This window comes from Cicer arietinum, chromosome 5 (assembly GCF_000331145.2).
Source record: "Cicer arietinum cultivar CDC Frontier isolate Library 1 chromosome 5, Cicar.CDCFrontier_v2.0, whole genome shotgun sequence".
NCBI lineage: Eukaryota > Viridiplantae > Streptophyta > Magnoliopsida > Fabales > Fabaceae > Cicer > Cicer arietinum.
Genome location: NC_021164.2, coordinates 61,970,853 through 61,985,672, shown reverse-complemented (window position 1 = coordinate 61,985,672; position 14,820 = coordinate 61,970,853). Strand labels below are relative to the sequence as shown.

The following is a 14,820-nucleotide window of genomic DNA, read 5'->3' as shown; positions in this document are numbered from 1 at the left end:
GGGAAAGAGATAATTTATTTTATATTTGTTTGTATTAGAAGACATAGCTTATAAATAAAAGTTATGTGGCGTGGGACATTATAATAAAGACATGGTTTGTGAATTGAGTTGACTAAAATATATATTTATGCAGCGGGGATCCGACAGTGTATGAAAGATTTTGGCGACAAAGGGGTGACAAGAGCACGATAATAATATCAGGATGGCAATCAATGAGTTATTTTTCGGATGTGTCGAACATATGCTGGTTTCTGGAAACAGAGTTTGCTAAGGAGGTTGTGAGGTTACACACATTGGTCGGTAATGCAGTCACTGAAGGTCGTCACATTGTTGTAGGGACAGGTTCCTCTCAACTTTTTCTTGCTGCACTCTATGCTCTCTCCCCTCAACATTCACCTCAACCAATCAATGTTGTCTGTGCCTCTCCCTATTACTCTGTCAGTATCCCTTTTCCATAACTCTATGTTCACCATCATCTATCAACATTTAATTATTATGATTTCCTTGTCTTTTTTTCGACCATGTGAGATTCTTATGAAAGGGATATTTATATTTGCATTCAATGTATTTGTATTTATATACTTTATTTCATTTTCTGCTTCCTAATATATATATATACTATTACTAATTTTTAATCCTTCTCGCTGTTTCTCTTGTCTCCGTGTCTTCATATTTTTCCATGTTTGCACCTGATCACATGATACTTGTTCTACCTTTGTTGGACGGTTGCATGTGCTAAACAAACACTCAATTACCAAATTGAGTCATTGACTTTATAAAACTCTTTAAAATATGACTTTCAAATTATAAATATTCCAAATATATTTTTGACTTTATAAATATTATTTACATCTATCCTTCTAAAAAATATTAGATACTGTATATTTGTCCATTTATTTAACTATTTAGTATCAATTTGTTTTTAGGGTGGTATTTATGTTGTTGAATTAATAAACAAAAAAGGTTAGCAAGTATAATATTTGAGGCTAATAATGTGCACAATAGAATGACATGACTATGTGTTAATTTGCAGTCATACCCATCAATGACAGATTACCTGAAATCTGGACTATACAAATGGGGAGGGAATGCAGATAGTTATGAGAAAGAAGGTCCGTACATAGAGGTGGTGACATCACCAAATAATCCAGATGGACATGTAAGAAGGTCAAAGGTCAACAGAAGTGAGGGACTACTGCTTCATGATCTTGCCTATTACTGGCCCCAATACACTCCTATATCTTCCCCTGCTGATTATGATCTCACTCTTTTTACTCTCTCCAAAACCACTGGTCATGCTGGAATGCGCATAGGGTAATTTACATAACTAATCATCCAGATCATCACATTACATGCAAATTTTTAGTTAATTAGACATGAAAAAGTAAAGAAATGGTTCCACTTTGTATTCTTAGGTGGGCTCTTGTGAAAGACAAAGAGGTAGCAAAGAAAATGACCAAATTCATAGAGCTGAACACAATAGGAGTCTCAAAGGATTCACAACTAAGAGCTGCTAAGGTGTTAAGGGCTGTTTCTGATAGCTGTGAAGAAGAAAACTCTCAAGAGGGAGAGTCTTTCTTCAAGTTCAGCCACAATCTCATGGCAAACAGGTGGAAGCAGCTGAGAGAAGTAGTGGACTCTAGTCAATTGTTTAGTTTGCCACAGTTTTCTCCTGCTTTTTGCAATTTTTTCAATCAAGTGGTAGAGCCTCAACCAGGTAATTAAATATATACTAAAGTTTAATTTAATTCATAAATTTGATACTATTGGAAGAATTAAAATCAATTCTAAAAACATAAAATTGATTTTTCTAAGTTTGGACTATCGAGTAAAATTAATTTTGCCTACTAAATTAATTTTAACTTAAAAGTTGAAACTAGAATTTTTTTATATTGAAATTTATTGTGCAACTTAATTTTAACTGAATATATTATTTAAATATAAATTAATTTACATTCAAATTACTTTTAATTAAAATTAATTTTAATCACCGTAAAATCAAATGCTAACAAATATTTATGTATTTATTAATTATTATATGCCTATTTTGTAGCTTTTGTGTGGTTGAAGTGTGAGGGAAATGTGGAAGACTGTGAAAAGTTCCTTAGAGCACACAACATCATAACAAGAAGTGGAAAGCACTTTGGGGTTAGCAGAAAATATGTAAGAATTAGCTTGTTGGATACTGATGAAAATTTTAACCAATTTGTAGACAGACTATCTACCATACAGTCTCTGTAGTGGAAATTTGTTGTTGATAATATATTTTCTATACTTATTTAATAAATATTTAGTTCAGAGTCTTCAGACATAATACTCTGTTTCTGTGAGTGTTGGAAAGTGAACAACAACATAATTTTGGTCATTTATGTGTATTGATGCACACGATGTGTATTGATACTCACACTAGTTAAATAAATAGAGTAATCTTGAAATTTAATCTAGTTAATCTTTAAACCCCGCAGATACGAACCACTTTAAGTAAGTTTATTTTGCTAAATCATTTTCAATAAGTCAGACCCTTAATTATCTGAGTTATACCGACAAATGAATATCTAATTTGGTCTCCCAAAAATAGTACACGCGTCAAATAAAAAAATGTAAATATGTCTATTAATAGAAATTCAAACTCAAATTTATCATGGAAGAAAATAAATTGAATTACTTTAGTTTTTATTTCAATTTTTTTTTAATCGAAAAATGGATTTTTATGGTAAATGGAAGGATTAAATTGATAAGCCCAGCGAGTCAGTGGTCTAACATCGATCAACAAACAAACAGTGATAGTTGGCTTTTTTGTACCCCTTAATTTATCTTATACCTCCTCATTTAAAAAATGTATATTTAAAATATCTAAACTACCCTTAATAAAACTGTAAAAATTTAAAAGATTTTTTTTTTTACTGGAAATTGCATGATAAATGAAATTTCCGGTAGTTATAAATGAAAGAATTTTTTTACCGAAAATTTTATGAAATTTTCGGTAGTTATAAATGAATGTTTTTTACCGGAAATTTCATAAATGAAATTTTCGGTAGTTATAAATGAAAAAAATTGTTTACCGGAAATTTCAGGATGAATGAAATTTCCGGTAGTTATAAATGAAAGAATTTTTTTACACAAAATTTTAGAATTAATGAAATTTCTGATAATTATAAAAGAAATTTTAGAATGAATGAAATTTCTGGCAGTTATCATTATTATTATTTTTATTAATTTTTATTTATAAAAAAAATTATTATAATATAACAAGTTGTTTGTTTTGACTTATCTATTTAACCGTATTTTTTTTCTCTAATTTAATGTATTTTATTTTAATAATAGAATTTTAATTTTTTAATTATTTTTAATTTATTTAAAAAAAATAAAAATACTATTAATAAAAAAATTTAAATTGAAGGAAAAAAAATACATCAAATGATTGACTAAATGTGCCACAAACAAAACGTGTCCCTAATATTTTGCCTATAAAATAACAACATATTTTCTTAACAATTCACTCCTATTTTTATTGCGAATATTTTATAAAATAACAACTTATTTTATATTTTGCCACAAACATTCATCCTAAAATCAAATGGTTGACTAAATGTGCCACAAACAAAACTGTCCCTAATATTTTGCCTATGAAATACATATTTTCTTAACAACTCACTCCTATTTTTATTGCGAATATTTTATAAAATAACAACTTATTTTCTTAACAACTCTCTCCTATTTTTATTTCGATCTAATAAAAAAATTAATAAAATATTGTTAATATAATTAAAAAAAAATAATAAAAATATTTTAAAAAATATATAAAGTTTTAATAATATAATTTACTTTACTTTATTATTATTATTACTTTTATTATTATTATTATTAATATAATTTATTTTATTAATTAATTTATAAATAATATTTGGTATTTTAAAATATTATAATTATTTTTGTTTTACTAATAAACAATTTTGTAATTGTAAAAAATGAGAAGAAAAAAAATTTGTAAGCCGAACACATGGCATCGTGGGGAAATTTTAACGAGGAATGAAATTTTTCTCTTGTAGTTATAAATCAATACTGGAAATTTCAAATTTCCAGGTGGTACTTCCGGAAATTTCAAAAATGAAATTTCCGGTATTCATTTATAACTACCGAAAATTTCATTCAGTCTGAAATTTCCGGTAAAAAAAATTCTTTTAAATTTTTACAGTTTTATCAAGGGTAGTTTGGACATTTAAAAATAAAATTTTTAAATGAGGAGGTATAGAATTAATTAAGGGGTACAAAAACCAACTTTCACAAACAGTTGATGAATGGCTCTTGTCATTTTGGGCCTCATTAGATGCTATGTTGGGTTATACCAAAACCTACCTTAATTTTGGAGGAATATGCTAAGCACCTCTACACTAAGTCCTCACATTCTACATTTTCTCTAAATTTAATTTTTGTTCTCTTTAATTTTACAAAATATTTTTTGAATTTTTTAGATCTTTTCCTTTGATATTAATTTTTTGTGTTGTTTCTAAAGTGTGATTATTTTTCGTGCCATTGTTATTCATGATAAATGATTGATATTTTAAATGGCTAGTCAAATGTTTCTATCTTAATCATACTTTTATAGATATCAATGGAACTTGGTAATTTCCCTTTTTAATTTTCAAGTTGATTCTAAACAATTAGTATAATGATTATTTTACTTAATGAAAATGAACTGCTAGCTACTTTATTGTAAACAATTAATCGAAAGGAATTGGCTGAATGTGAAATCAAACAGCATAGACTATAACATTGTTCAATGGTATTTGAGTCCTAAAACCTGCCTTGGATGTGTGGAGTATTAATTAAGTAGCTGGATCTTTTTGTTGGTTTCCTCTCATTTCAAGGGAAGCAGAGTACATGTACATGAGTATATTTACTTCCATAGCTTAATTTCACATAGTGGGATTTTGAGAAACAAAAATGGTGATAATGTTATTATGTTTTGCGTTTTTTGTGATTATGTTCTGCTTAATGTTTTTTGTAATACATGTGGAATATTATAAACCTTGATGATTGGCCTATGCAACATTAAGAATTATGACATTTGTTTCCAATCATGGCAGGCTTCTCATTTGTGTGAATGTTAACAATTGTTTCCACAATCAATTCTAGTTCTTTTAACACTTATTTAGTGTTAATTTTTATTAACTCAATAATCTATTTCTTTCAATACTTTACATGCTAACTCCTAACTATGTAGTTGTAGATGTCACGACGTAGTCACCCAGAAACAGTTACGAGAGCTTATCTATGGTTGGATTCGAAACGATGATATTGTTAAACATGTTTTTGAACAAAATGCCACTAATAGATTCACAAAGGCGAGAAAAAAATGTTAGAATCAAGTTGGTTTGAAAATCTATGACCCTTATTTGTTTGATGATAACAAAATTATTTTGTGGGAACAATTTAAAACACTAACGCTCTGTTTAAGTGTACAATTTTCATATCAGGTTTATTTTGAATAAATTTACGCTACATCCTCTAATGTTTGGACTGAGTTAAAGGAACACACATATTTCGCTCTAAAATTCGTACTCTGAGTCTGATGAATGCACTTTGAAATGCACCTCTAGTGATTCTGTTAATACAAGCAATGATCTGATTGGTTTGGCTCTAATGACAACAACAAACAAGTGATAATATCATAGTATTGAATTTTCATAACGTTGACTTCCATCGTAGCATTGACTAAGATGTAAGTTAACACTATGAAAATTCAATGCTATGATAAAAAAGTCAACACTCTAGATATTCAATGCTTTGATAGAATTAAACACTTTAAAAAGTCAAAACTTTGAAAAGTCAACTATCTGAATAAGACAAATTTGTGCATCATCTGTTCAACATCCTGAATTCGTTATTTTTCTAAAGGACTATGTGACATACTCTAATCATGATATCATCTCCTCTTTCCGTCTCTGTATCAAGATGCACATAATCAATAACAAGGATTAATTTTGGACAAGTTTTAGTGGCGAATTAATCTTTGAATATTTGATACGAAAATTTATGATACATGTTGATACACCCACTTGTGAGAGTTATTCAAAAAACCCTTAAACCTATTGTATTTGTGACCTATCCCAATAGTGGTTGCATCTCTCAACAACTTAACTGTATTAAGCTAAGGTTGAGAAGACTTGAACGTAGATTAACTAGTAGGTGTTCAATGAGTTGTGATTCAGTTAGTGAATTAGTGGAGTAAATCATTCAATTTGAAATGACTGAACGAAGCTACCATGTTGGTGGTGAAGTATGATAAATTGGTTGTATTTTTTATGTGTTTTTCATTTATCCGCTCTATTTTCATCACTTTCGATTTTAAAATAAAACACAATTCAAACCTCGTTTCTTGTGTTTCTCGTTCTATAAGAAATGGACTGGTCTTCAAGCATACTAAAGAATGTATATTATTTCAGAACGTCTCCAACAAAAATAAGACTACTCGAGCTTTAATAAGAGACGACACGGTCCACACTTAAGACTGCAAGGCTCATATTGATGTGATACTTAAGTATTAAATTCACGCTTTATATATGTAGTGTGACATAGATAAAATGTTGATATATATTGTGCCTATGATTGATAAGAGATGCAGTATGATTTAGATAAACATGTTCACTGCAACTAGAGCTGTCAAAAAAGTCCTCAACACCAAGGCCCCTTAATTTTCTTTTTTAAAAAACCTCTAATATTAGGTCCCCTGTCAAATTAATTTTTGTAAAATTTAGGCCTATTATTTCATGTGGCCTAAGGGAGGGGTTCTGGGAGTTTATAGGCCCCCAATATTTTGTTAATTTTGAGATTTTTTTCTTAAAAAATTTTCGAAATTTATTTTATTCGAAAAATATTTATTTTCTTAAAAAATTTTGTGAGAATTTTTTTTTTATTAAAAAGATAAATCATTTATATAAAAAAAAAATTTATCGAAAAAAAATCAGAAAATTTGATAGAAAAAAATCGAAAATTTTTTATCGAAAAAAATCAAAAAAAATTTATCGGTGAAAAAATCGAAAAACATTATTTCTCGAAAAAAAATCGATTCTTTTTTTAAATAAGTGGGCCTATGGGTCCACTAAGCCCACAAAATTTTAGGAGGCCTTGTTTTTTGGGCCTTTTAAATTATAAATTTTTTTTGCCTCTTCAATATGTGGACCAGAGCCAATAATTAAGAGGCCTATCAAATTGACAGCTATAACTGCAACATACTCTTTACGTATTTCCATTTGTTAATTTGTCTATTGAGTCATTGTTGAAACAAAATTAAACAAATAACATGGATGAGTTGGGATGTAGGGGGTTGATAAAAGTATTTGTGTGGGTACAAATGGGGAGCATGAGATGTTGAAGTTGTTGTGAATGGAGTTTGAAGAATAGGCGGGTTTGGAAGGAGGCAGTGGCTAAAGATTGAGGAAATGAAAGAAAAGGATCATGTTGGTTCGGTTGAAGATCAAAGTCCGGATTCTAACTAGTCTTACTTCATCAGAAGTTAAGTACCAAAGTATCTATTTTGTCTAATTTATTTATGTCTATAGTAGTATATAACTACGTTGTGTATATCAAATATGAGGTGATAAAGAAAATAGTTATTTCAATTCGCAATGATTGTTTGCAACTCTCGTATTTAAGAAGGGCTTTCTTGTATATTTTTCATACCGTGTACTATCATTGGCTTGAGATTTTATAAATAATAATAATAAGTTGGTATCTACGTATTTGATGTGGTAATATTCTTGTTTTTTTTTTCAAACCAATATTTATAGTATAAGGTGTAGGTAAAAAAACAAAAACACTTAATTAAATTGCAGCGTCCATCAATTCCACATTACTAATATTCTATTAAACTTTTTTTTAGAAGTATTTACAATAATTGACGTTAATATTAAGAGTTAAATTTAGTGTAAGTTTTTCGACGCTATATCATTTGAAGAATTGACCATCAATAAATTGATCTTAGCGTTAGACGTGTTAATTATGACCATAGTGTCACATTTGACTTAGACTAACCGATGATAAAATAACCTCATATGTCTTATAGTTTTGGTCAATTTTCGACGCTAATTCAACTCTAAATCAATGTTATCATCAACTTTTTGTTATTTAGAGTGGACTTTTGTGACTTCTAACTTGACATAAATATTTTTTTTTAAAGTATTAAGCTTTTCTAATTTAAAGAAAATATCACATGATCCCTGAACGTGATATATATTAAGGTTGTAGATATAGTCTATCCTCATATATGTCATAGAGACTCAAAAACATTGGCTAAAGAAAAAAATTGATTTTTTAAAATTAGTTTACCATTATTTTAGTAGTGTTGTATCTTTCTCCAAAATTTTAAATTTAAACTCGAAAAAATTAATCAAACTACTAATTTAATATCATTTTGCTTATAATAAACATACATGGGAAGAGTGTGAACAACTTAAGCATTATTAGCTTTAGTTTCATGATTCTTTGACAATATCCATGTATAAGAAATTGCATGCGTTTTAAACGATGGACGGCTATCTAAAGTTTGAAAGGCAGAAAAATATAGATTTAAGAGAAAATTATAGAGAGAAAAATGAAAAGCATATATATATATGATTGATTTATAAAATAAAAGGGGAAAGGAAAGAATGAAATTAGGGTATCTCTTTGACCCATAATCATAGGTTCGTTCAGAACAGAAGTAGTGGTAGCCATCATGGGCATCATCATTGGAAATCTTATACACAAACAACTTTTAGCATTAAATATATTGTAATAAGGGTCATAAAGAAAATGTGTAGGAAAAAGCAAGCAGTGGTCTTCGGACACTTACACTTTTTCTAGAACACTTGTGCATGTGCCAAGCAACCATATTTCTCAATCCTGGCTAGGTCTTTGTAGTTTAAACTTTAAGGGGTCGTCTACGATAAAACATTGTTTTAAATAATTAAATCAAATCGTGTATTTTTATTTATTTTTTAAATAATAATCAGTTGTTAAGTCTTTTTCTTTACCTAAGTAAAGCGAGCAAACCATGAGAGATTCTATATCCAATTTTCCAACTCATCAGATACTAGATATAGGTTAGGAAACTTGAACTCATATATATTGCTCAAACAATGTTGACAACTCACAATTTGTGACCAAATATTCCATTTAGGAAAATGTCTCTCTACCACTTTCAACACTCATACGTATAGTCCATCGATCACTACTACAAGTCTAAACTGGAGATACCTATTCACCAATACTTAGTTGTATTTGTTTTAACTTTTCAATTCCTAAGAAAAACAAGTCCACGTCATTGTGAGTTCAGTCGAATGGCCAACGTGGATTGTCCTAAAACTTTTGTCTATAATTCAAGTCATTAAGCACTCGAGCCCAAATACTTAGTCCATACAAATCACGGTTTTCGATTCTTACTTATATTTATTGTTCTTGTATCATTTGCTAGTTTATACCATAGACCAGTCACAATTTCTCAATTTGTCATGGCATAAAATATTTGAATAACTAATTAAATTTTCAAATTTCTATTTTAAAAATGTTTAACACTCCTTTTGATTTTTTTTTATAAGAGATAATTAATCAACTAAAATTTATTCAACAAAAATTGATATATGTGGTTCATAATATAAATTAATTTTTATTGACTAAATTTTAACTCAACTGTTTTTTATAAAAAATATCAAAAAAAGTGTATTTTATAAATGAGATAGGAGGAAGTGTAATATACGGTAAGAAAAAAAAAATGAAAAAGGTTGATATTAATGGCGAGAGTGAGATAAAAGTAAAATAATGGAAGAGAAATGAGAAGTAGTAGTGGTAATTGTGAAGAGTTAGATGAGTGGGGGTGAATTTGGGTGTGTGATTGAAATGAAAAAGTGGGAATATTTTGGGTAGACACAAATGAGGTTGACATATCAAAGGAAGTCACACGTATAGTTGTCTGAATGAGTACTGAAAAACTATTAGCATGACAATAGAGTTGTTTGTCTCTCTTGAGTGCATTAAGAGTGAGTGTATGATGAAGATTGAATGAGAGAGAAAAGAAAATAAGTTGAAGATGATACATATTGTGGTCCCATATTTGAGCATTTGTTAGGACCCCTTCACACCCACATGATGTTCTTCTTCTAAAATCTTAATAACCTTACTCTGTCTATTTTCACCTGCCCTTGCTTCTTTTCCACGTCTTGCAGGTAAGTTAGTAAGCGAGTGGTTATTTTTTATAACTATAGCATACCATTATTTTCATTTCATTCAGAGGAACAACAAGTTCAGAATCCCATACTCACTTTTTCTCTGACCCCAAACAGTACCCTGCTTATTACTTATAATTAGCTTAATTTTAATTATAATTATAAAATGATCGATGTTATTGAAAACTGTCAAATACTCTATGTACAGATTATTAAAAGGGACATGACGGATATAAGGTAGATATTCTGAGGTAAAGTTGATGAGCAATTAGATTTGGTTTTGTAAAAATTCCAAAAAAGATAAAGTCGAGGCATTTGGTGATCTCGAGAAAGAAAGCAGAGTCAGCAGTAATGCCTCTCTCAGAGACTCTCTATGTCAGTACTGTCTTTCTTCCCTCTTATTTATTTATACTACTATTAATTACAGACTTGATATTCATTATTAATTATTTATGTCTAATTCTCTTTCATAAACAAAAGTTAGACGCTGTCACCATTTACCTCATCTCTGTTTCATATGTTCATTAGAAGAAGTGACAAACTAAATCAAATCATCGTAGAAAATAAGGATAATAATTCTATGATGTGATATCTCTTCCTTCCTTCACAAATTCATAACATCTAAATGACGGCTTCTGTTACTACTTTTCTTTCTCGGAACTTGGATACCAAATGCTTGCTGCTCCCTTTCATTTTCACATATCAAAATACCCTAACCCTAATTTTCTATGCTGCCCTCAACTTCATAATTTTATCTCTCATTTATCTTAGCTTTATTACTTTCATTCTCATCTCAACAAATCACAATCATTCTTCCATATGATTTGAAAGTAAAAATTAAATATCTCTAATAATTTAATATATTATCCATTATTGTTATTATTAAAAAAAATTATAATTAAAAAAGATTTACAATTATCCAAGCAAAAAATAAAAATTTATTTATTTCGTTTTTACAAGCATAAAAATGAAATTTATATATTTCATGCATGCAATAGTTGTTGTCGATGTAGGTGCAGTTCTTAAAAGAGAAAAATGTCACTGTTTTCACTTTCACTGCAACATTGTTTGGGGTTGAGTGTGTTGAAGTTTGATAGTAACAGTTTCAAAGGTGTAGCTACATTTCTTGCAAGTGTCACAAAATAAAAACAACAACTACTACTACACTATAGCTACTTTTTTGTATTAATTGGGGATAGTGACTGTGGCTCTCACTATTTGGCACATTTTATTTTATGGAGTCTCTCCTCACTAGCTAGGTAGAATTTAATTCATCATCTCACACTCATGCCTTTTTCTCAGTACATGATGAAAACTACAATTCAAAACAAGTTTTGGATAGAGACACACTGGTTAATTCAGAAATATCACTGCTCGTTTTCCTGTTAGTTGAGTTCATCATTCAAACACCTTCCCCAAAAAAAAACCTTGCAGAAGCACTAATAACAATTTGTTGTTTTATTATATACACATACATCATCAGGTAGATAGCTACACAGACTTTTTTACATGAAAAGTTCTATATGAGATTGAGACTTGAGAGTGACTAACAATATATACTTTGGAGTTTGAACTCATCATCATCCAGCCAAATATCTATATCTTTGTTAATTTATGTGTCTTTGATTGTGACATTTTGCCAATAATCAACTCAACAACTCCTCACTCCCTCCACACTTATGTACTGCCTTTGCCTTTAATTTTGCAAATTTTTTAATTGTCAAATATTAGTATATTAATTCACACACTTTTCAAAATGAAATATAAGAAAAAGTATACTTGAAAAATTAGTATATCCTCCATCTTGGTGTTAATTTCAAATCAAACACACTAATTTTTTAATTTACCTTTTACTTATATTTCATTCCAATTAAAGTAAGTTAGTATATATTTTTTAAATCAAATTTGAATTTCAGTCTTTTATTTACTCCAACTCTTTTAGCTTGGTTCAAATCAATTGAACTACTCAAATAACATGAATGTTTGGTGAAGTAATAAATTAATAGTTATATATATGAAGATTTAACTTAACCTACTCTAGTAAATAATTAATAAAGGAAAGCAAATATTAATGAAATCATTGCTGGTGACAATAAAGAGAAAGTAATAAATAAAATGGTGGTCCATGAATAAATTAATTAGAGAAAAATTGAAAGAGGAATATATAGGGTAAGTAGGAGTAACCCATAGAATAATAATAAGGCTTGAAGATGAAGAAACAAAATATAGTTAATGATAAAGAAAAACAAGAATGAGAGAGAATGTGAAGTGAATCCGCATGCACAAACTACACTACTACACTGCACATGGCTATAGATCGATGAGGTTGAGTTTGCACATAACACAACTACACATGTTTGATATATATGTAGTAGACATACATCATGCATGCCCTATATACCAACTTATTCAGACCTACCTTAACATTTTCACTTCAATAGCTAGGTTTTTAAACTACACTTCCTCATCAACTACTAGACAACAATAATACAAAAATGAAAAAGCCTTCAAATTATTACATAATAAAAAAACCACAAAATAGTAGAACTAGCCACAAGACTCCAACTAAGGCTAGCTACATACATAGCATAGCCATAGATGGACATATATAATACCATACCATACCATAATCAAATAACAAATTGCAGTTCTTCATTATGCCTCAAACAAACCCTAGATAGATGAATGAATTCATAATTCATAATTCACAAATTACCTCCTCCTCCAACTCCACCTCCAACTCCACCAGCACTACCACCGCCGCCACCACCTACACCTCCATTTATATCCTCAGAAGTATCATTCCATGGAATAGAATAAGGAAAAGAGTAAAAAGCATTTCCATCATTACCAAATGATCTAGCAGTAGTAAAGCCTCTTTGAGGAATTAATTGTTGATGAAATGAATTTGGAACAACAAGAGGAAGAGGAGGGAGAGGAGAAGGAGAGATATCATTGTAAGCAAAACGAAGAAGATCAGCATTAGCAGAATCAAGTTCTTTTTGAAGCCTTTGAACTTGTCTCTGAAGGAAAGAGATAGCACCAACACAACCATAAACGGGGTCTCGAACACGAGCTTCGGCTTCATAAGCAAGAGAATTAACAGCATCTTCTCTCTGCTGAGGGAGGAGTTCGTTGAGGATCTTAGTCACATTGCTTGCACCAAATATCTTGTGAACGTTTGCAAATTTTTGAGGCTCTTCTGGTGGAAAGTACGGTGCAAATATGCAACCTGGCATGCATTTCCTCCTCAGGAATTTGCAAGCAGCACAAGGTGAATTGTAAGAGCTTGATGATGCCATTCTTTTTTCACCTGTCATACAATCAAACAATACTTATACTGTTATCATTCAATCCACAAACTTTCCCTTCTCCAACAAACTTGTTATCTAGGATTAAATATAAAAATAATTTTGTTTATATTCTATTAAGGGGGAGTAATCAGTTTTAGTTTTAAGTTTAATTTATTATGAAACTCAATGGTCACTAAAAATTAAAGACTATCAGATCTAATAATTAATTTTCAGTTACACTTTTTCATCTCTTTGTTTTCCCATCTCATTCATTTATTTGTTTTATCATACTCCTAGGAATATATAACCATATATGTAATGAAAAGCCAACAACAAAATATTGAAAGGTTATAAGTTTTTGGCTAGTATTAATTAAGCTAAACTTTTTTTATAGATCCCTCGTTGATAAAAAAAAAATATCATAGCTCCTTCAAGCCTTTATATGATGCATCTCACCTAAAATCACTTACATTGATCCTTCCCTACATAGCACATATACATCACACGTTCATGAGACTTTACTTTGATGGCTGGTTTTATTTAATAAATTTGATGGTTTTTTCACTTTTTTATATTATATTACATATTTGACTATCTTTATATCCTTTCTTTTTCTTTCCTAAACTTTTTTTTTTTTAAATATATTTTTTTATTTCCTTTCTCTCTTTTTTTTAATACATGGGAGAAAAATTCAACCAAGAGTTGTTAATTTTCAACTTGAAGAAGCCCATTCATAAAAAATTTCCTTTAATGTTGACCCTTATAAAGTTTAGTTCATTGGTTTGATTTATCTTCTTCTTCTTCACTTATTCATTATTCATAGAAACACTAGTGCATACATCAAAACTTTACACATGTATCTTTCTTCTTCCGGATATATCAGCTGCATGACCAAGTAAAATAGTTATAGATATATAGATTTGTTTGCAAAATTAAATAAATTTAACCAAAGATCTGGCTGCCACAACTATATATATTGGCTACATCATAAAAGTATACAAAATTGGCAAAACCCTAAGCAGTGTCTTTTCAAAAAGGATCTATTTTGTCAAGCAAAAAGAACCTAAAACAGAGAAAAGAACTAAATATATGCATAAAGAAAAGAAGGAAGCTATACATGAACATGATTTTACCTGTTTGTGATGTATGTTTCTATGATCAGAAAGTACCTTTTTTATTTATCCTTGTGTGAAGTCCTTTGGAAGCTGTTCTTTGTCCCCTCACAAGACAAAATAACCTTAGCTAATGAAGAGGTAGATTTGTTAAAGGAGGAACACTCTTAAAGAGGAAACCCTAATTGCAAGAGAGATATGCAAAGGGAAAGA

The 14,820-nt window shown here is 29.5% G+C and overlaps 2 protein-coding genes across 3 annotated transcripts in view; one reads left to right on the top strand and one right to left on the bottom strand.

Moving 5' to 3' along the window:
* LOC101514153 (tryptophan aminotransferase-related protein 2-like) overlaps positions 1-2,314 on the top strand; it is a 6,129-nt gene extending 3,815 nt beyond the window's left edge. The window contains exons 2-5 of the mRNA XM_004501830.4: positions 134-437; positions 1,034-1,314; positions 1,416-1,717; positions 2,054-2,314. Of these exons, the coding sequence (XP_004501887.1) occupies positions 134-437; positions 1,034-1,314; positions 1,416-1,717; positions 2,054-2,241 (1,075 nt within the window). The 3' untranslated portion in view covers positions 2,242-2,314. The remainder of the gene's footprint in view (positions 1-133; positions 438-1,033; positions 1,315-1,415; positions 1,718-2,053) is intronic.
* A 10,099-nt stretch (positions 2,315-12,413) lies between these two features.
* Positions 12,414-14,820, bottom strand: LOC101513806 (LOB domain-containing protein 25-like). Of its 2 annotated transcripts, none has more exons than XM_004501829.4 (2): positions 14,665-14,820; positions 12,414-13,515 (listed from the first exon to the last, which is right to left on the bottom strand). In XM_004501829.4, exon 2 carries the CDS (start codon positions 13,502-13,504, stop codon positions 12,908-12,910), a length of 597 nt encoding a protein of 198 aa, XP_004501886.1. In that variant the 5' UTR covers positions 13,505-13,515; positions 14,665-14,820; the 3' UTR covers positions 12,414-12,907. The 2 variants fall into 2 exon arrangements, with proteins under 2 accessions (XP_004501886.1, XP_027190323.1); XM_027334522.1 differs by having other exon boundaries at positions 14,629-14,814.